Source organism: Macadamia integrifolia, chromosome 7, assembly GCF_013358625.1.
Source record: "Macadamia integrifolia cultivar HAES 741 chromosome 7, SCU_Mint_v3, whole genome shotgun sequence".
NCBI classification, from domain to species: Eukaryota; Viridiplantae; Streptophyta; class Magnoliopsida; order Proteales; family Proteaceae; genus Macadamia; species Macadamia integrifolia.
The window spans coordinates 8,482,217-8,504,170 of NC_056563.1; the positions used below are offsets into that span (position 1 = coordinate 8,482,217).

The 21,954-nt window shown below is 37.8% G+C and overlaps 1 protein-coding gene across 1 annotated transcript in view; it reads left to right on the plus strand.

Annotated features, from left to right (window-relative positions):
- LOC122084299 (UDP-glucose:glycoprotein glucosyltransferase) overlaps positions 1-21,954 on the plus strand; it is a 95,549-nt gene that overhangs the window by 3,172 nt on the left and 70,423 nt on the right. Inside the window, exons 2-5 of the mRNA XM_042652429.1 lie at positions 6,699-7,145; positions 7,236-7,389; positions 17,763-17,934; positions 20,854-20,927. Of these exons, the coding sequence (XP_042508363.1) occupies positions 6,699-7,145; positions 7,236-7,389; positions 17,763-17,934; positions 20,854-20,927 (847 nt within the window). The remainder of the gene's footprint in view (positions 1-6,698; positions 7,146-7,235; positions 7,390-17,762; positions 17,935-20,853; positions 20,928-21,954) is intronic.

The following is a 21,954-nucleotide window of genomic DNA, read 5'->3' on the forward strand; positions in this document are numbered from 1 at the left end:
TTTTTTACAACAAAAGAAATATGTAGGGGTTAGGCTTAGGCTTCAATTTTGTATTGCTAGGTAGCATCAGCCGATCGACGTCTTCACAAAGTCAGATTTAGTTTCCCATTTTAAATTATTTTTTAAAATTTCTGGTTTAAAAATTCATTTTCTTACAACATGTAACATTTGTAAAATTTTGACACTTAATAATATTAAATTATTATAGTATTTTAACTAGGAGGAAGGGCATGGGTCTTTTGAGTTTCACCTTTGATGTGATTTGACTGATTGTGCACTTTTGATGTTGAAATGTACATTTTGACATTTAATATTATTAAATTATTTTTCTCTGTTTGGGATTTGCAATTGCATATTTTAGTTGTTTTCATCTTTATTTGTATGATTATGTGTAACATGGGATATCTTTGAGAAATCTATAGGCAAGGTACGAAGTAAAACTGCCAATCTAGTGTATGAAACCAAACTAACATTTTGATTGTGTTTTTCAATAATCTAACAGTTCCACTGTGTTTAGGGGTACTTAATAGGGCCTCTGTCAAGTTTCAGCCCAAAATATGGCCATTTGACCACTAAGATGTTCAAACGAAATTCACTGAAACCTACAAGATTTCGGCCAGGTTTTCCTGTAGGTTTCAATCAAAATCCGAAATATTTCGTCAAAACCGACTTCTTGAACCTTGACTGCTACTACATCATTTTCTCAAATGATCTGATAGGTAACCTTTTTTTTTTTTTTTTTTTTTTTTTTTTTTTTTAATAGGTTTGTAGATAATTGACATAACCTAGAGGGGGTTAAGGGTTATGCTAGTGGATTTTAAAAATTCTGAGATTTAAAGTCCTCAATATGCGATTGTAAATAAAAATGCGGAATATAAAAAAAATAAGCACAATCACACAACACCAGAATTTATAGTGGTTCGATTCAATCTGAGTCTAGTCCACTTCCTACATGTTCCAGTTGCAAGTTATTTCATTAGCTCTTCTCTTTTAGTACAGTAGGTAGGGAGGAAAACCTTTACAAACTCTTTTAAGGATAAGAGGATCCGTACAATCTCTTTATCAGGATGAGAAGGTCCTTACAATTTCTTAAGGATAAGCGGTTCCTTACAATCTCTTAAGGATGAGAGGATCCTTCACAATTGTCTAAGTACGGTCTAAAACAATGTGTAAACAAGGTGTCCAATCTAGAGTTAACCCAACTCTTTGGACAAAAACAAATTTGAAGTGGAATAGAAAGGTTTAGAGTTACCTCTTGTGTGGTGTGTGAATGAAATGCAATACTATGAAAGAATGCACATTTGAAGTCATCTTAATGCTTGCAATGCAAATTTCAAGATGTAGATGAAGACATGCAGAGAACCTTGAGTTCCTCTTGAATGCAAAATGAAGAACTTGAACTCAAGAGATGGTATAGACCATTCTCACTTCTAATGTTCAAATAATGCTCATTCAAAGTTAGGATTCATTGAAATTAATAAGTAGCGTTAGAGGTAGTTATAGGTGAGATTTGGGATAAAAAATAGGCAAGAAATCTCACTTAAACGACCACTTTTTAGGTATTCTGGCTCCTCCAAAAAGAGCTGTTGGCAAAACTAGCCGTTAGAGAGCCATTGGAGCTTGGACAAGCTAGTCGGTCTCATACTGGTCAATCAGACATATCGACCGGCAGGGTATTGGTCGACCGGGGCTTTAACCGGTCGATCGCCATCTGGTTCGATCACTCCAAACTTTTGACAGACATTTGGAAAACTGACCTTCCGTCAGTACTTGGGCCATAATTTTCTCGTCCGACTTCGGATGGGCTTGATTCCACGTGTGTTGGATTCGTAACTCGAATTCGTTACAGCTTTAATGAGGAGACCATCTTCTGATACCTATTTTAGTTGCCCAAAATGCCCTTGTATAGGGTCATTGCTGTTTTCTCAGCAATTTCCTTAGACATGTTATACCTAACATGTTCCTAACCATTTTTAGGTCTTGACACTTGGTCATAGGTACTTTGTAAAGTCATTCTAAGTTAATATGAACTAAATGATGCAATATGTAATGTATGCTTATGAGATGCAATGTAGTGCTTGTGTATGGTGTGTGTACTATTACATTGAGCTAAGCCTAAGATCTTCAAGGCTTCTATCAAACATCTTGTAAATGGTCTTCAGTATTCTTCTTGTATTGCTTGATGTCTGGAATAACTTCAAGTCTTGATAGTTTGAGATCTTAATACTTTAAAGTGCTTTCTTCAAGCTTTGGAGGCTTCATACTCCTGCTCTCTCTTGAGCTTTATTTATTTACTTCTTGGACTTCTATTTTCATCATTTGATGGCTTTGATTTTCATTTCTTCCTCTCATTCATCAAATTCGATCTTTGATATGAAGCATTTACAAAAACAATAATTGAAGACAAATTGTGAAATACCTTCACATGTTATCATCAAAACCAACTATAGGAGTGTGGGCATGTCCCTAACAATATCCCCCTTTTTGATGATGACAAACAAATGATTTTCAAATGAAATAAATAAGCAATTATCAATAAGTTCGAGAATCATTTCACAAGTTCTCCCCCTTTTGTCAACATGTCAAATGATCGTTTTCAAAAAATCATTTTTCATATCGTTAATTCTTCTTCCCCTTTTTGTCAACACTGAAATGTGAGGGGTATAGAGCAATAGCTCCCTCTAAAGGGTACTCAAGAAAAAAAATAAGCATATAGTCAAGACTAAAAAAAAATTCTTTAGATATAAATTTATTTATTCATCCAAAAAAAAAAATGCTTCCTTTAAGCATATACATCATATAAAAATGCATTCAAATATAAACAAGTAGTAGGGTGAAGCTCCCCCCTAATAATATGCAATAGATGTTAATGAAGCATACATTCAAGCAAGATAGAAGATAAAAATTCTAAGATGGTTGAGGATACCAATTGTTGCCAATTTTGACAAACATTCTAGGGTTTCAGATTTCCCAGCAAATCTATCAATCTAAGAATTTGTCGGAGTTGAATATTTTCTCTCTTCTTTGACAATGCCAAATCAACCATCTATGAATCATTCATCTTTTACTTTGGCTCTTTAATCCAATAGAATCAAGTATATATTGGTCCCCATAATCTCATGGGTCCATCTATGTTACAATCAAAATATCCCTTGGGTTTTCAAACCCTTCTAGGTGTGTGAGATCTAAATGATGTATATGGCCTATATGAATCATATATTTCATAATGTATAGGTGTCCTATAAGATTTGACATTTCTTTGAGTGTTATATGGTCTATGAAATGGATGAGGCCTTTGTGGTGCATATGATCGTTGTGGAATATGTGACCTATGATGTGTTTGTGGCCAATAGGAAATGTGTGGTTTAAATTTCCTTTGAGATTTGAAATTTCTTTGAGGTCTATCATGCTTCTTGGAGAGAGTGTAATAATATGCAAAATGGTCATTGTTCCTTTTTGGAACTTGCCTTTGGTTTTGTTGGGATTTCTTCAACTTAGCATAGCAATGCTCAATGGTGTGACCTTTCTTTTTTGCAATAGCTACGAACGATGTATGAAGAGGAGACATGGTTAGTATGGTGGGTCACATTGGATGCTCTATCTTTTGAAGTAGTCACATTTTCTTTTCCTTTATTTTGTGGTGGTGCCCCACCGTCATAGCCAAGTCCTTCTTTGTCTTGAGCATTCTTGTATTGGGATCCTAATAGGGTATCCAAGGTCTTTTGACCTTGGTGAAAGTGTGTAGAGTGGATTTCAATGTATCATTTTCTTTTTCTAATTCATCCACTTAGGAGGTCAAGATTTTTGTTCTATCATTCAAGTCTCTTACCTCCATTTCTAAAGACAAGTTGGAAGACTCCAATTAATGCTATCCTCATAAAAAGCTTCAAAGGCTCCTTGGTGGTCATCTTTGTCTAAATCATAATTATCAATAGATTTGCAAATTGGAGAGTTTACCTCATTGTCTTCATTCCCATGTGCTATGAGCGCCAAGTTTGTGACTTCTTCATCTGAGTCATTATTGTTGCTCTCATCATCACTTGTATCCCAAGTTGATTTGGCTGCTTAATCTTCTTATTTTTCAATTTTAGACATTCAGTTTTAAGTGGCCGGGCTTCCTACGTTCATAACAAACAACATTTGTTTTCTTAGTATATAGGTCTTTATCCTTTGAAAATGATTACCTTTGTGTTCCTTGTGGGGTTGACTCTTGTATTGCTTGCTCCACTTATTCTTCAAGAACTTGTAGAATTTTCTAGGGACACGTAAGAGTTCCTCGTCCATATTAAATTCTTCATCATCATCATTACTTTCTTCCTCTTTATTTTGGAATGCCTTGAGAGTTATGGATTTTTTCTTTGGTTCTGAAGTCCATTTGTCAGCCTTTAGCTCTATTAATGAGTTTGCAAGGATCCCAAGAGATAGTCCAAAGATATTTCATTCAGGTCACAAGCTTCTTCTATAGCCATCTTCTTTGGTCTCCATGCAGTAGATAGTGATTTCAGGATTTTTCTGACTTTTTTAGAATTTGTATAAGTCTTTCCTAATCCTTTAAGGCTGTTAACAATGTTAGTAAACCTTGTAAACATTTCAGAAATGGATTCATTTTCTTTCATTATAAAGGATTCATAATCAGAAACTAATTGGTCTACCTTCGTTTCTTTTACCTCTGTGGTACCTTTGTGTGCAACTATTAGTGTGTCCCATATTTCTTTGGCTGTGTCATACATTATGACTCGGTTAAGTTCCTTCTCGTTCAAGGCACACATTTGGAAGTTGATGGCTCTGAAGTTGTATTGGAGAAGAGTCAAGTCTTTTTGCAATTGAATGAATGAAAGTTACTGCAACTATTGCTAATGAAAGTTACTGCAACTATTGCTTGCTCAAACTGAGATAGCCATGGGTGAGATAGCCATTATCCCACCCACAACTATCCTTCTTCTTCTTTTCTCTGTTTTCTTAGTTCTCTTTATTTGTGCTTGTAAGAGAGAGAATTGTGAGTGTCTTGAAGCATTGATTGAAGGTACTGCAGCATCCATAATTGCAGAACAAGGAACAGTCACAAATCAGCCATTGATTTCTCAGAAGTTAGGGTTTTGAGGAGAATCGACAGAGCCTGTTTCTTAACTTCTGTCCAGCACTTTTGAAGATCCTGTTGAGCGTTCAGGGGCCATCCTAAGGAGGACACTCGACCAGAGTTTCAGCCCCTGCAGGGCTGTCAAACTCCAACCACAGGGTTTCTCCCTGCTTCTGGCCGAAACCCAGCTTTGCCTGCAATGTTAGCTGTTGATGGAGTGTTGCTGCTGAACTGTCTTCCTGCTGCTGAGTTTTAGCATTATTTCTGGTTATTTCTGGACAGGATTGATCATCGAAAGCTCCCCTACTGAACATTATCCTTTTGATCCTATTTTCGGGTTTCTATTGGGAGTTTGTTTTTCTGGCGTACACCCATTTGTACATTAGGATCCTTCTCTAGTCAGCCCATCCGACTTAGAATTGCTTGACCTTGAGTCCTAGACCTCAACTCAGAAGAAGAAATCCTGTCTTGGACATTAGACGATACATCTAGCCTGCCTAATTAAATGGGAGCATATGCATGGAGCCTCTCCCTAATTATTTGATTTATTCTTAATAAATTAATTACTGTTAGCAGAACTAAAAGATGGTTCCTCGAGGATCCAAGAATCGGATTCAAGAAACTTTGAACAGATTACCTGTAGGTCAAAATTCACGAACCATGAGATTCATGGGAAAACAGCGAGGAATAATTATCAGAAGACTAAGACATTTAACATTAAAATACAGACATGTGGAATTAATGCCCTTATGCTATATTATGAGGTTTATGGAAGAAAAAAACAGAGAAGTAGAAGACAACTCAAGATCTTTCCCCAGAACTTGTGCTGACAAAGAACCTTATTGATTGGGTTCTGGCAACAAATGAATTTCTTGGAGTCTTAACATATCTTTTGCTTCCAGTGTTTTTCTTGCTTGAGGATTGATTTTATAAAGGGGATATATTTTTCTCTTTAGTGAGTTTCTATTCAATATTGGTGGGCTTTTTTGTTTGTAAAGAGTCAGGTATAGTTGCACATTTTGACGTCTACTAATGGATGGAATTTTGTTGTTTCTGATAAATAAAGTACAGATGTGGAATAGACTAGAACCTTTAAACAGCAAGCTAAAAGGTAATAAAGTTTGATAACAACAAGAAGATGATTGATGGCGGAAAAATTAATGTACTACTGTGGTTGTTGCCCAAATTCTCTCATGATTGACCAAAACTGTTAACCAACACACCCCACATAACATGTGTATCCCTTGAAATTAGAAAGACGGTCTTACAAGCAACCCATGTGGGCTTACTAGATTTCAACCCCTTTTACCCTTGCATCCTTTTTGCCTTTGGCTTCCATGAAAGGCTGCTTACTTTTTGACCATCTAATCAATTTCAACATGCGTACATGTTTCTCCTTTCCTTAGTCAAAAGCACCGTTCGTATATCGAAATTTATAAGAGCAAGTATATTTTCTACTTATACTTGTCCTCAGTTTGTTTACTAATTTCCTGTTGGAGGTGTAGTGCTTAGCTGGCAATGAAATCTGAGCTTTTTGTTCAAACAACTTTGTACATGCATATGTTGGTTTTCGTTGGCTGAATTTCTCATGTAGAAACATTGAATGTTTATTTTGTTACAGTGAATTACTATCTAAAGGATGGAAAGACCTATTTTGGGACTTCATTGAGGTCTGGCTACATGGAGAAAATAATTCTGATTCTTCTACAGCCAAGGATTGTGTTCATGAAATTGTGAAGCTTGGGCATTCTCTTTTAGGTGAACCTTTGGCATCACTCTTTGGATTCTCTCTTACACTTCGTTCAGCATCCCCAAGGCTGGTGCTGTACCGACAATTAGCGGAGGAATCTCTATCTTCTTTCCCCCTAGTGGATGAAACTAGTGCAAATGATCTTGGAAGGGGCATTTCTGAACTAGATGAAGGCATAAGCAGCAAGAAGGCTGATCACTTGTTAGTAGGCATGAACCCAAAAAGTCCTGGTGGTAAATGTTGCTGGGTTGATACTGGTGCAACTTTATTTTTTGATGTCTCAGAATTGTTATTGTGGCTTGGTCATCCCACTGTGTTGTAAGTCCTTGGTGATATTTTCCTTTGTCACTGTGCTTTGTCCTGATTTTGATGCCTTCCGGTCATTTTGCATTCTATTCTTCTTTCCAGATCTGGGGATCCATTTGAGCAGCCTGAACTTTATGATTTTGATCACATTCATTTTGATTCAAGTACTACTAGTCCAGTTGCTATTTTGTATGGAGCTCTTGGAACAGCATGCTTCAAAGAGTTCCATGTTGCCCTAGCAGAAGCATCAAGAAAGGTACTCTGAAGTGTGTTTTGAGAATTTTATTTCAGTTTAGTAATCTATGTTACTGGGTTGCTCTTTTTTTCTTTTTTTAATCTATGGTACTGTCTTTTTGTATCTGAAATTCCTTTTCATTTCAACAATTATTTATTAAAAATCTTGCCTCTTTCTTAGATTTATTGCATTTGCTCTGTTGGTTCTTGAAGTACAATGTGATTGCATGATGATGCATTATAGGTTTTGAAAATCCTAGAATCTTATGGGTTATGGGTCCAATTCAAAACCCCAGAACACTTAGGGTTATGAACATAGATAGAGAACAAAAGGATGATAACCAGTGGAACTTTTCGATTGTTGAAAAACACACAATTGTTAGTTTGGTTCCATACCTTAGGTTGGCAGTGTACGCCCCCTTGCCTGTATATTTCCTGAAAATAGCCTATGTTACACATGATTGATTTAATATTATAACACAAAATATAAAGAAACCAATTAAAAATGCAATAACAAGTGACAAATGGAGAAAAATCAACAACAACAACAACATCAACATCCAAAACCTTATCCCAACTAAATGGGTCGATTACATGGGATTCCAAGCGAGGACGAGCGCAAGGATCCATGCAAAAAGATTGACGGGTTATGACTAATTACAATAAGTGCCGGTTGTCAACCTGCTGCACCACTACAAATCAGCCACAAGCTTATAACGACAGACTATAATATTATTAACTTTCAGAAAATCACATCTAAGGTGTGAGTGTGAAAGCTACAAACTTCACTAGTTTACATCAAAGGTGCAAATAAGCAAAAGATCCTAGCCTTCCTTCAAGTCTCCTACTTTATGGCAATACTGTTAGAGTTTATGTAATAGGTGTATTTGAGGAACTGTTTTATATTATGTTGCCCTAAGTTGTATTTTTCTCTTTTTTTCTTTTACCTCCCTAGGAAGGATTATGTAATTTCCCTATTTGGTTTGAACCTAATATAGGTGGGAAGAGCTTATTGCTCTCCCACGATTTGTCCTCATCTCTTTCTTTCTCCTCTCAATTTCCCTCCTCCTTCTTTCTTTCTCTCTTCTCTTTTTCTCATACATCTCTAACCCTAATCTCTCTAACTTCTAACTTGGTATCAGAGCCTAAAGGGGTTTGAGAGTCGACTAAGACTTCTCCTTCTCATTCTTCGAGTCTCTTTTGAAACCCTAGAAAGCAAAGGGGTCCAATAGAGGTTATACTATGTAAATAGATTTAACAAAAAGACTTAATGGTGTTCTAGAGGCAAGTTGAAGACACTTAGAGGGAAGTTGAAGGACTACAAGGGTTGTTTGAAGACCAAATAGAGAAGAGAGGCTAATGCAGGAGTAGATTACAAGAAACTACCCCAGCAGTTTATAACCCCAAACAATACAAATAGGAGTAGGAAACAAAGAAATAAGACCATCAAATAAACCTCCACGGATACAATACCCATACAGGAGCAAAAGCAGCCCAAAACCCAACCCGATAGGAGAGAGAAAGATCTTCTATAGAGCTGGAGAGAGAGAGGTGTGGCCAGGCCTATAGGGCTCCAATTGAGCTGCAAATTGTAGGGTCCACCAAGGGTACAAAAACCCCCAAATATGAAGAGCTTCTGACGGCTGGTTATGGAGTTATGAAGGTTCTTGATTTCTGACCTAGGAGAGAGAAAATCAAGAACTACAGAAAAACCAGAAGTGAACAGCGGCTGATGGCTTCCCAACAGAGATCGAGTGGCCCTCTTGAAGAGTTGAACCAGTCCTTAAAAAGCCTTGCAGATCAGACCTCAGAGTTGGCTAAAAGAAGAGATCGATGGGTTCAAGAATGGGCAGTTCTTGATGATCCATCTTGCAAGGACAGGTTTGAATTGTCTGCGATTAATAGCTGCTGTAATCAGTGAACAAAAACAGAATTTTAACTGCAGAAAATAAGAAAAGAGGTAAGGGAATGTGGGGGAGGAGTGGCTGTCTCGGCCAGGGCTTCTCACCCACAAATATCCCAGTTGTTCTAACATAATGACTGCAATTTCCTTTATTCAAATATGAAATTATGAGTACATAGGCTCCTCTATTTATAGAGGGCAGAATAGCAATCAAACTACTACTAGAAGCTAGATTCCCAATAGGACTAGACACTTCTACTTCAACTAGGAGCTAGTTTCCCAATAGGACTAGACACTCCTACTACAAATAGGAATTCAAAATTGGACGAGGAATAATAAACCTATGTGGAAAACAAATAGAATCCTAGGACAATTTGGACTCGACATACCACTTACTCAACTCGATGGGCCCAATGGCCCACTAATTAATTAAAACAACTGCCAATTATTCCCCTAGCTGATGGGCCCAATTAGCCCTTATTTATACTTAGCCACTCAGGTGGACCAAGTAGGGGTTCGGCTGGTTTCTTGGCTGGACCCTAGCCACTCAGGTGGACTAAGGCTGGACCCTTCTTCTTCTCATATTTCCTTCCATAATGTGCATCTACATCAGAGGCTATTCCTAGCTTTACCGCCAGCCATGGGATTGATTTCTCATTTCTCTTTCCTCAAACCTTGGTAGGGGGTGTGGCTGGGCTTGATAGAGTTTCCCAAGGGTCCCCTTTGATCCCTTTAAATCTTGGTTTGTAACTTGGAATGTTGTTGGAACACAACTCCGTTCTCTCCCCGCGGCCAAGTATCGCCAGATATCCTTTTTTTTTTTTTTTTTGGTTGTTTGTTTTGTGATGGCTGGTATTATGTGATTTGGTTGCTTGTGATGGATGTGTTTTATCATATGATGCTTGTTTATGCTATTAGGATGAAGCTTCACAGTTAGAGGTGGGTTTTATTGGTTTTCTCTCAAGTTTTCATGGTTTGCTAGCTTGTTGGAATTTTTTTTTTTTGGGTTATGAGAAGAGAAGAAGATATTTGGGGTGTGAGCTTCCCTTCTGGTTTGGATCTTCTTCTGTATTCTATTAGGAGTATCCTTACATCATGTCTGATCTCACTGAACCTATGGAAGCTACATTGGGTGGGTTAAGTAGTACCAACCCCAATTCGATTGTCTTTGATAATTCTAATACTTAGATTTCCTTTGTGAAGTTGGATAGTACCAACTATTTGGATTGATCACAATTTGTGAAGTTATCCTTGCGGATTAAGAGGGAAGCTAAGGTATATTACTGGGGTTCTCATGGCTCCCGCTGTCATTGATCTAGCTTACCAGAAATGGGACACTACGAATTCTACTCATAGTCGGCATAGTGTGAAGGTGAACAAGGCGTTGGAGGGCTGTCTTAGCGCTTAGGTGACAAGGCGCCCGCCTTAAGGCGAACAAGGCGACCAAGTGTTAGTTTTTTATTTTCACGTTTTTTTAATATTATTTAGTATGCCACTTATACCTTGTATCATAAAAAATCAACATTAAGCCGCATAAAGTCATAAAAATTCAAAACTTGCCACATCAAATCATCAAAGATCAGCATTAAGTCATATAAAATCAATATCTAGAGAAGTGCTCTTGTATAATAAGTTTTACTGGTCAAATGATTTTATTTCTACATGAGACTTTTTATTATTAAGTATAGCACAAAACTAGCTTTCCAACAAGTCTAAGATTATTTGACTCTAAGTTGTAATGACAAAGATATGTTCCGGTCAAAACTTGTTTTAAAATGTGGAATGTTGTTAAAATTGCCTGAATGAAAATAATTTTAAAGACATCAAAACAAAAGATTATTTTATCGGACTTTTGGTTTTTAGCAATGTTTTATCATGATAAGATTTATAAAATCTTTAGAATTGAGAAAAGCCCTATCATTTGAAAGTTGAAAATCGCCCCTATAACAAAAAGTATAGTTTTTGTTCTTGGATTGTGGGGTTGACTTTTTATCCTTTTAAAATTTGATTTTAAATTTTTTTTTATTGGATTCAAATAAGGGGGTATTTGCTTATTTACGAATAATATCTTAAAAAACATTTACTTAAATGATATTTGGCATTAATAAGTCAAAAAATATAAGGCGACATGAATTGCAATAAGGCGACAGTCACCAAGGACCTAGGCAAATCGCCTGAATGCCAAGGCAGCGCTTAGGTGACGCCTTGACAACTACGATTCTATTCTATGAGTTATGAATGAGATAGGTAGAAGATTTATCTGGAAAGAAACTACTAATGATATTTGGGAAAGTGTCTTGAAGACCTATGACAGTGTAGGTGACTCTGCTAAGGTCTTCCAGCTCCTTCAGTAGGCCTTCTCCATGAAGTAAGGGAACAAGATTATATCTGACTATTATACTATTGCTATAGGACTCTGGGAGGAGTATGACATCGAGACCTTCAGTTGTCCAATCCTGAAGATGAAGCCAAGGTCTACCGGTCTTTTGAAAATGAGCGAGTTCTGATCTTACTAGGTGGGTTGAACTCAAACTATGGACCATTCTGGATACAAATTTTGGGCATGTCACCTCTTCCATCCCTTGATGAGGTGTGTAGCTACTTGCTAAGTGAGGAGACCAGGAGAGGTGATATGGGCCCTGCTTCGCCACTTGAGCGATCTTCTCCTTCTTCCACTACTTGTAGAGAATGGCATGGAAGCGGTAAAGGCCAATGGTCATCCTGTGGAGATGACAAAGATAGACCCCAATAGTGTGATTATTATGGGGAACCTGGGCACACTTGAGAGAGGTGCTAGGTACTTTATGGCCATCCTTCTAGTACACATGGTGAGTCTACTAGCACGCGGGGTGGCTGTAGAGGAGGGGTTACAACCCATGCTATAATGACGAAGACTGATCCTAGAGGACACTCACAGGCAGATACCAACTCCTTCTCTAGTGATGATATTGTAGTGCTTCGCCGGCTCATGTCTCAACTTGATAGCCCATCTACCTCACATTATCAACCTCCGTTATGCTTGTCTCCTCATCTACACCTTCCACAACTCCGTTGTGAGTCATTGTCTCTGGTGCCACTGACCATATGACTGGTACGTCCCACTATTATGATTCTTACTCCATTTGTTCTGGTAAGGATAAGGTTCGAGTAGCTGATGGTACCCTCTCCTTGTTTCTGGTAACGACAGTATTCCCATTAGCTCTTCTATTTCACTTAATTCCATTCTTCATGTTCCTAACCTTACCTTGAATCTTTTGTCTGTAAGCACTTTGACTAAATCCTTGAATTGCCATGTTACTTTTTTTTTTTCTTCTCATTGTCTTTTTTAGGATTTGGTGACAAAAAGGATTATTGGCAGTGGACGTGAGGGGAGTAGACTCTATCACCTTGACTCGCAATTAACTTTTTTGACTACTCCACAGTCTTATACATGTGGCTGTAGTGATAGTAGTTTTATAGACTCTATGATGCTTTGGCATCAACGTTTGGGACATCTCACTTTTGTTGTTATGAGGAAACAATTACCTCATTTATTTACATCTTTTCCTTCTTCTCATGTATATCATTGTGAACCATGTACTTGTTCTAAACATTGTTGTTCATCTTATCCCTATCATGGTAATAGATCTGCAGTTCCATTTCACATTGTGCATACTGATGTTTGGGACTTTGTCCTACTATCTATTTGTTTGGTCATCGTTACTTTGTTTCATTTGTTGATTATTTTTCTCGTTTTACTTGGACCATTCTTATGAAATAGAAGAGTGATGTTTATGTTGCCTTAAAAAACTTTTATAAAATGGACTGCACCCAGTTTGAAACAAAGATCAAAATTGTCAGGTTTGATAAGGGAAGGGGATAGCAAATGTATGGTGACCTACATGACTTTTTTTTTTTACTGACAATGGTATTATTTATCAGCTTACTTGTGTTGATACACACCAACAGAATGGGGTAGTTGAGATGAAAAATCGCTATATGTTAGAAGTCGGTAGAAGACTTCTATTTGGTATGCATATCCTATAACTTTTTGGTCTGAGTCTTGTCTTCTTAGTCTTTAGCTTTTTCTCTTCCTCCCAGGGTGTTTGGTTGTGTTTGTTATATGAATGCTAACAAATCCTCTCGCACCAAACTTGATCCCAAGGCTTTGAAATTGCCTCGTCCTTGGGTATTCTTCCACTACCAAAGGCTACAAGTGTAACCACCCTTCTTCTCGCAGGCGACTCTTTTCGAAAGATGTCACCTTTCTTAAGTTTGTACCTTTTTTTGCTTCTCCTCAACATCCTCTTCAGGAGCAGAATAGAAGTGAAAGTGAAATGGCTGCTGATACCATTCCGTTTGTTTCTCCCTTGCCTCTTATTCCTTTTTCTCTTGATATTTGGAAAACATAAAGAGGTGAATGATGTTCATACTGTGGATGCTATTGATACCTGTGGTCCTTGTAATGAGAAGGAACCTATTGTGTACTAAAGAAGGACAAAGAAGACCTACCAAGAGTCCTCTTTGGATCCACATTCTGAATTTCACCCTTCTCAGTCAGGTAAATTTTCTTCTCTTCCTTTTGAGTTAGACCTCCCTATTTCTGTTTGAAATGGGAAGAGAGCGTGTACTAATCCTATAACTCAGTTTGTTTCCTATGATGCTCACTCTCCTACAGATGTTGCTTTTACAACTTCTCTTTTTTTTGTTTCCATCCCCAAAACTAATATTGAGGCTATGCCAGACCCGAAGCGGGAGCAAGCCATGTCTGAGGAAATGATGGCCTTTCAATGCATTGGCTAATGGAGTTTGTGAACTCATTTGGTTGTGCGGTTGGTTCTTGAGTTGTGGTATGACATTGAAGGACCTATGCGACTCTAGTACTCTATTGTGTTAACAAAGCAGCTATAAGAATTGCCTGTAATCCAGTGCAGCATTATAGGTAAAAGCACATTGAAGTAGACCGACATTTCATCAAAGAGAAGATTGACTCTGACAATATTTGCTCACCTTTTGTGAAGACATGTGATCAATTGGCAGACATCTTCACTAGATGACTCATTCCTCACCAATTGAGTACCTTATTATGCAAGCTGAGAATGTATGACATTTATTCTCCAGCTTGAGGGGGGAGTATTAGAGTTTACTTAATAGGGGTACTTTAGGAATTGTCTCATATTATGCTGTCCAAAGATGTATTTTTCTCTTTTTCCCTTTTACCTCCCTAGGGAGGACTATGTAATTTCCCTATTTGGTTTGAACCTAATATAGGTGGGAAGAGCTTATTGCTCTCCCACGATTTGCCCTCATCGCTCTCTTTCTCCTCTCCTCGTTCTTCCTTTCTTTCTTCGCTCTTTGTCCTACATCTCTAACCCTAATTTCTCTAACTTTCTGCCGCTGATGAAACCATTCCTCCAACTCTATTATAAAAGATGTCTATGTCATAGTGTGTTGTAAGAAAGGCTCAAAGTCCATCTCAACAGTCTGGTATGTCTCATCATTTGCATATTCTAGGTACCCCAACCTTGGATTTAGATCACCAGGTCAGGAAGATGATGTGAACGCGCCTCTATTGTAGTTGCTTGGTGGACTGGACTGATAGGGCTGCTGGGGGCCTGGGAAGAAGAAGCTGTTATCCACGAATGGTGCCACACACTCTGGCTGATCATCATGATTACTGTAGAATGAAGATAATGAAGAGCAATGCTGATCAAACACATGCCCACTATACTTGACACTGGATGTGTTTGTGGGAAATGATGATTGAGTCATTGTTAGTTAATTTGAGTTTTCTTTGTCTTTACTTGTAATTAGAGTCTTAGTATGTTGCCTAATTTAATATATATTATGGGACTAGAACAGGGTGGGTAAGATTCTGGTTCCTAACATGGCTCTAAAATTCCCCTCTGCTCCATTCTATCACACGTACTGTTTTGAGTTCTCAAGTGTAAACAGTTTCGAAGTTCTAAAGTGAGTCAAATTTCTTTATAAATTAGCTGTGTCCCACTACGGATTTTGGTTCTGTTTGGAATGGAATAATTTACTCATTATAGGAAAAGCCTTTTGTCTCTCCATTGGGCTACTGTTACTATTGTTCGTTATGGTTTCCTGCAATTTTACAGAATCTGGGAATTGATCTCTCATTCAAGTGGAGGTACTGTTTCTATATTATGGTGATGGGCTTTCATTGAGAATTCACTCCAGATAAATATTTATTCAATCTGGTTTTCAAGTTTCTGGCCGCAGTTGTTATGGCACCTAGAAAAATCTGGGAAGTGGCTAGGTGCCTAGGTGAGCTCTTAGGTGTCTCCTGAGCGACAATGCTTTTCTTGGCTGAGGGATTATATTGTACATGAAATTTGTATAAAGTTGAAGTTCTTGATGAGGGTCATAACTTCATTTGTGGTCCCTGGGTTTATTATGCCTCCATGGTCTATGGCAGATGAATAGAAAGGGGGTAAAAACATCATTTGGATGTCATTTGGTTATTATCTTTTCGGTCTTTTTTATTTGAAGGGTTCTTTTTATTTAATGGGCAAATGCTTATAACACTCGATAGAGAAGATGCTAGAGGGTCAGTCCTGGATAACAGGGGTCCTCGACATCATCCTCTGTTTGCGATGATCAACGATGCTCCACACCTCCAACCATGGTTTTATCCGGTGTTTTACGGTGATCAATGGTACCACCATCTGTGTGTGTGTGGCCACAAGTTGATCTTGAAGTGTTGTTGCAGCAGTGACCTGAAAATTGCATGACAAAGGTTAATCGAACCACCAACCGTTGCCTGATTAGATGTTTCAGAGGTTATACCAGGAAAATCCTCTCAGCCATAAAGAACTTGATATTGAAGGGGAAAGAGATGCAGGAGCAGTAGATTTTTGGACTCTGACAAAGAGCGAGTTTGAAGTAGTTGTTCCCCATTTTTTTCCTCCTTTTAATTGGTCTTCCTTTTTGTTTTTGGCCTCTAGCAAATGCCTTGCACATATGGCGGACAGACACCTTGGATGTCCAAAACCGCTTTGCTGCCGAAGTGGTGATTATGTGGCACCATGACAACTATGTTTTCGGCCATGATTGTATATCTGGTCCAGTATCTGTTCTCTAAGCCATTAAACAAATCGTTTTGAGCCCATCACAGGACGCTTAATTTGGGTCCTTGGGTTAATCCCTTTTCGCCTGCATTGTTCAGAAGCTCCTCCATGACACTGAAGATCAGGAGCTTAGGCTTGCGACGTTCTTTTTATGGCTTCTCTTTTCAGAGCCAGAAGATGCAGGGAAGTTCAGAAACCTGATTAGAGCTTGGTAGAGGGTGGGATGAAGCCATGAGAGTAGAGGAAATCCATGAACAGTACAAAAGAGGGGTGAAGCACCACCCATCCAGTTTTCTGGTTAGATTACACAAATTCTTCGTGCACAAAAATTTGTAAACTAAAGGAGGAGCAGATCACTTGACTGTGAATAAGATACATATCTTTTCTTGAAATAACAAATTAGTCTGTATTTAGTGTTCCTCAATGCATGTGTCAGTTGGAGGTAGGTTGATGCAGCACAGCCTAGATTTATGGATTTTCTAATTCTGAACCACAAGGAAAGGTGGTGAGGAATTGGACAAAATTGTTAGGGTTTAAGAAATAGAAGAAATAAGAAGAATAAGAAATCAGGTGCTGTTATGGGACTGAACAGTATCTGTGAATAGTAACCTTGAATTGTTTAGAGTATAGAAGAAGAAGAATACAAATCAGAGATGAGTAGTAGGAATTGATGGAAGGAAAGAAATAGAATAAAGGAAATACCTTCACCTGATGCTGAAAGCTGAAGTGGTCAAAATTACTTAACTAAAACTCTACTTTATTCAATTAATTCGTATAGGCTATAGCTAGAGGGCAGGGTACATGTCCTTTTATAGAACTCCCAGAATATGACTTGTACCATGACTAGAACTTCCCTAATCTTAATACATCTCAAAACATTATATATTTGTCCAATACTTGACTGAAAATATCATAACTGGAGTCCTAGACTGACTAGGAATTAAAGACTAACTACAACTACAGAAATTCTAATGAAACTAAGATGAAACAACTTAATAATAGCCTGGAAAACTCCTAATGCTATTAGAAAATACTTAAATTTTTGGGTTTTATAATTGAGTCCATCACAATCAAAGACAATAAAGACAAAGGACCATAAGTCCATAACCATCTAATAACAAACTAGTAATTATTTTTGATGTATAACTGCATTATGGGTTGACTTTGGATTTCGTACTTTATCTTCAATGCCTTATACTCTTATTGATAGCGGATCAATGCTTTTTTATGCTTATTTTTATTGTATTTGCATTTTTTTTATTAATTTGTTCTGAATCGTGGCACTGGGTTCTTAGACTCCTCTAATTTTATGCTGCTGTGATGGGTGATTCTACGTTTAAAGTGTGTTGATACCGGTACCTGTCCCTTTATCTTCTTTTACTCTTGAAATTCTTGCTGATTAAGTGCTATTTCTAGCAGGGAATTGTTAGATATGTTGTTAGACCTGTATTACCTTCTGGATGTGAAGCAGCAAGTGGTCACTGTGGTGCTGTTGGTGCAATGGATGCCCTCAATTTGGGTGGTTACGGGGTGGAGCTTGCTTTGAAGAATATGGAATATAAAGCTATGGATGACAGTACCATAAAGAAAGGTTAAAATTTCAAATTCCTTTGATATGCTATCATACTTGCTCTGAGTTTTACATATTGAGAAAACTTGAAACTTCTTGTTCTATACTTGATATCAGCTTCCTTTTACTATAGTAGGCACAACGTTCTTTTTACCAGTTACTCTTTGGCCCAACAACTAATACCTAAATTTCCCCAGCAAGAAACTTCCTGCCAACGGGTCATCTCCCACTTCTGTAACGAAACCCGTCAGCAAACTCCCCTTCTTAATAGACCATTGATTTTCTTGTCACTTTTTATTTTTTATTTTTTATTTCTAAGTATTTGTTGGGAAAATTGCAAAAAGAGACTCCCATGATTTCTTGATGAGAACACTTCATCATTCCAGGTTGACCAACTTCTATACTCAAATGGCTGATTGGAGAAACTTGTTCGCAAGCTACTGTCCCAGTTTCCCCAATCAAGAGAACAACATGGGAGGAAGCACTTGAACCTACTTTATCTGGTTAAGGAAAGTAGGATTATACAGGCTGGTTTGGTTTTGGTTGGTGGACTAAGGATATGAAAGTAATTAATGGTAGTTTGAGTTTGGCAATGGTTTAATAGTGTGATAACAATGTAAGGCTAGGTCACAGTTAAGTAGTTAAGCTAACCCCAGTTCAAAATGTATCTCCAATGGAATCCTACTGTGGATACAATATCAATATTACCCCAAAACAGTTGGTCAATAACCCCACACAAAGGTGCAGCAGATCAAAAAAATATACCCTCGCTGCAGGCAACAGAATAGAGTAAATCTGAGAAAATTACCTAAAACCAGATCTCAATCTTTAAACAGAAGTATAGACAGAGATTACCATCGAATAATGAAGGCCATAATATCAGAGTAGATCACATAGGGCTTAATCCCAGGCAGGATCTGAAAATCTGGCTGAATTGAGAAGAAATAGATAACTCATAAACTAAGGGTCCAAGGGATCTCAAACCTGGTTCAAGATAGGCTATTTATATCCCCAAATAGGCCTCTAACAGTGGCTGGAATCAGATCTGAAGGAAAACAGAACAACCAGCAGCAAACCTGGACAGAATAGGCTTTCATAGGCACTATGGGAGAAAATCTGCAGTGGCTGGAGGTGCCTCCGATGGCACTGAAAACCTGGTCGAGTTACCCCTTAGTGTCCCCAAGAAACCCCTAAAAGGGCTTCGAGAAGTTGCTTCTGTTATGGGAGTTCTTGAGGAAGTTGATCTAGTTTAAAATCCTAACAGTTGTTGATGTTGATCTGGTCTCCTTGGCTGATCCTCAATCTGATCTTGGTAGATGGTTGTGGGTCTTCAAACAATCTTGTAAAACTCTCCAACACTCTCTCACGAAGTTTAAAGCAGAAAAATAAAAGAAAGGAAGAACGGAGAAGAGAGGGGGGGGGTAGGGGTATGGCTATTTCAGCCTAGGTCTCTCACCCTCAACTATACCAGTTGATGACATTCTATCTCAGGAATAAGGAGTAGCACTGGCTGTTATATTCATTCATTCATTAATTCTCAATGTGTTGCAGTAATCTCTCTTATATAGGAGAGGGTACAACCTTACAATTTAGTTAGAAAACCAAAAAGGAAACGAACATGAAAATAGAGACTAGCTGAATTTAGTAACTAAGCACTAACTTGTCTACTAAGAAAATAACATAGAACAATAAAGACGCTTCTAGAAGACTCTCTCTGCACTCCAACTTGCACTTTGACTGGTCAAAGCACAAAAAACAAGAGGGTAGCAACCATGGAGCTCAGAGGATACCAAAATGGAAACTTGACAGCTTGCTGTAGGCTGGATCGATGGGCACTGCCAAGGAGCTTCTAGAAGGCCATAACTGAAACTAAAATACTGCAGCAACATAGCCATAAGGTACTGGTTCGATGGTCCTAATATATGGGCCAAAACTGGACAAGATTGGGGCCAGGCTGGCTGGCTAATTCAGCCCAAAACAGGACTGGTGCTGGCTGCCTTCTTTCTTCTTCTGTAGTGTAGGTCAGCATGGGTGTCTACATCACATGACCTGACTTGATCAATTGAACAAAAACTTTATGGTTGGCATGAACATGACCCAATGATAACTGAGTAGTGTTACGTCATAGTTGTCATGCACCAAGGCGACAAAACACCAACAATCCTTCATCCTGTTAGTTTTTGTCTTAAAATAATAAGGAATTCCATATCTACCATCTGTAGTAAATGTTTCTATATCACTCCTCCTAGATACTTGTTTCATTAGTTTTTGGCTTTCAATTATGTTTGTAACATGGGCACATGATTCCCTGCTGTTGGAAACTGGAGATATTAAGGATTACCTATTGCTGTAGTGCATCATAAAAAGTTATCTTGTCTAATTTCTAGTTATATAATTAAATTTATTTTCTGACTAAAGATATATATAAAGTTTTCCTTGCATGTTCTATATGCTTTATTTTCTCCTTTTGTGCATAATTTGTTCCCTTTTCCCCCTCCCTCTCGGGTTGTTGGTGTCAAGAATTTGTTGTTTTTGTGCTTAATTGGGTTGTATACCTTCAATATTATATTGCGTATGTTTTAAATAATAATTTAATCTGATGTTCTATTGTTTCTGTGATATAGGGACCCTAAATCCATATAGTCCTTTTTTTGGAGTTTTTGTTTTTGTCATTTCCTATTATTGTATATTATGTAGACCTCCAAAAGTGGTTGGCATATTGTGCGTTGAAATCCCATTTCTTTGAAATCAATTTCTAAAGGCATGTGTGACCCCTGGATGTGTTCTGTATCATAAATTGACCTCGCAGAATTATTGGTAGCATTAGTTGTCAGTTTTTCATGATTATTTTTTCTATTAGTTTTCTGCCTTAAATTTTTTTTTTCTTTGCACTTTTATGTTTGGGAATTGGTAATAAACCTTTGCTTTTCTGATTTGCAGATGTCACTCCAGATGATCCTCGTTCTGAAGACCTTAGTCAAGAAGTCAGAGGGTTCATCTTTTCCAGAATCTTGGTTTGTTTTTGGACAGTGACTTTTCAATATTTTTTGATATCTATTTATTTTCAATCATGAATAAAGAAGGAGAAATGGAATATGGTATCGTTCAAAGAAATAGAATAATGTGGATAAAATGGAGGGATTTGTCTAGAGTGTTGTGGATTGACGTATCCCCTTAAAATTGGAGGGGAAATTTTATAGAATGGTTATATGATCAGCAATGATGTACAGGGCTGAATGTTGAGCAATAAAGAAAAAACATGTAAACAAACTTCATGTGGCTGAAATGAGGATGTTGTGGTAAAACTAGGAAAGATAAAACAAAGAATGAACAAATTATAGCAAACCTGGGCGTTGCCCCTATTCATGATAAGCTTCGAGAAACTCGTCTGAGGTGGAGTGGGCATGTGCAATGGAGGCCTCTGAATGCTCTAGTTCGAGGAAGTGAGTTATTTTCAAATCGAAGGATCTAAAAGAGCTAGATGTAGGCCTAAAATAACCATAGAAAAAGTGGTGATGAAAAAAATGTATAGCTTAGGATTGGAATCTTGCGTAGCTTTGAATAGAGTGGACTAAAGGGATAGAATCCATGTAGCCAACCCCATTTAGTTGGGTTAATGCTGAATGCATTGTTGTTGTTGTTGTTGTTGTTAGGTTGTGGTCTACTTATACATGTATAACAGCCAAATTGGGGTTATAGGTACTGTTGTAATTACATTATTTTCACTAATTTAAATAAGGGAAGTGGTTCTTTGTCTGGGAGCGCTGGTGTAGGCCACGCTCCCTGTGTTTATCTCTCTCCGCCCTCCAACTAGGGGTTGAGATGTCTTTTCACAAGGGGAGGAGAGAGATAGACTCATGGGAAAGCCTGTGTAAACTATGCTCGTGGACAGAGTTCTTTTTGCCTTTAAATAATTTCAACGGGATTTGATTTTCACTTTTAAAGAATAAACAAACCTGAAAAAAATATCTGATTTCTGTTTCTTGAATATTTTACCATCGATTGTAAATGTATGAAAAAATTTTGGAACAATATTGCTGA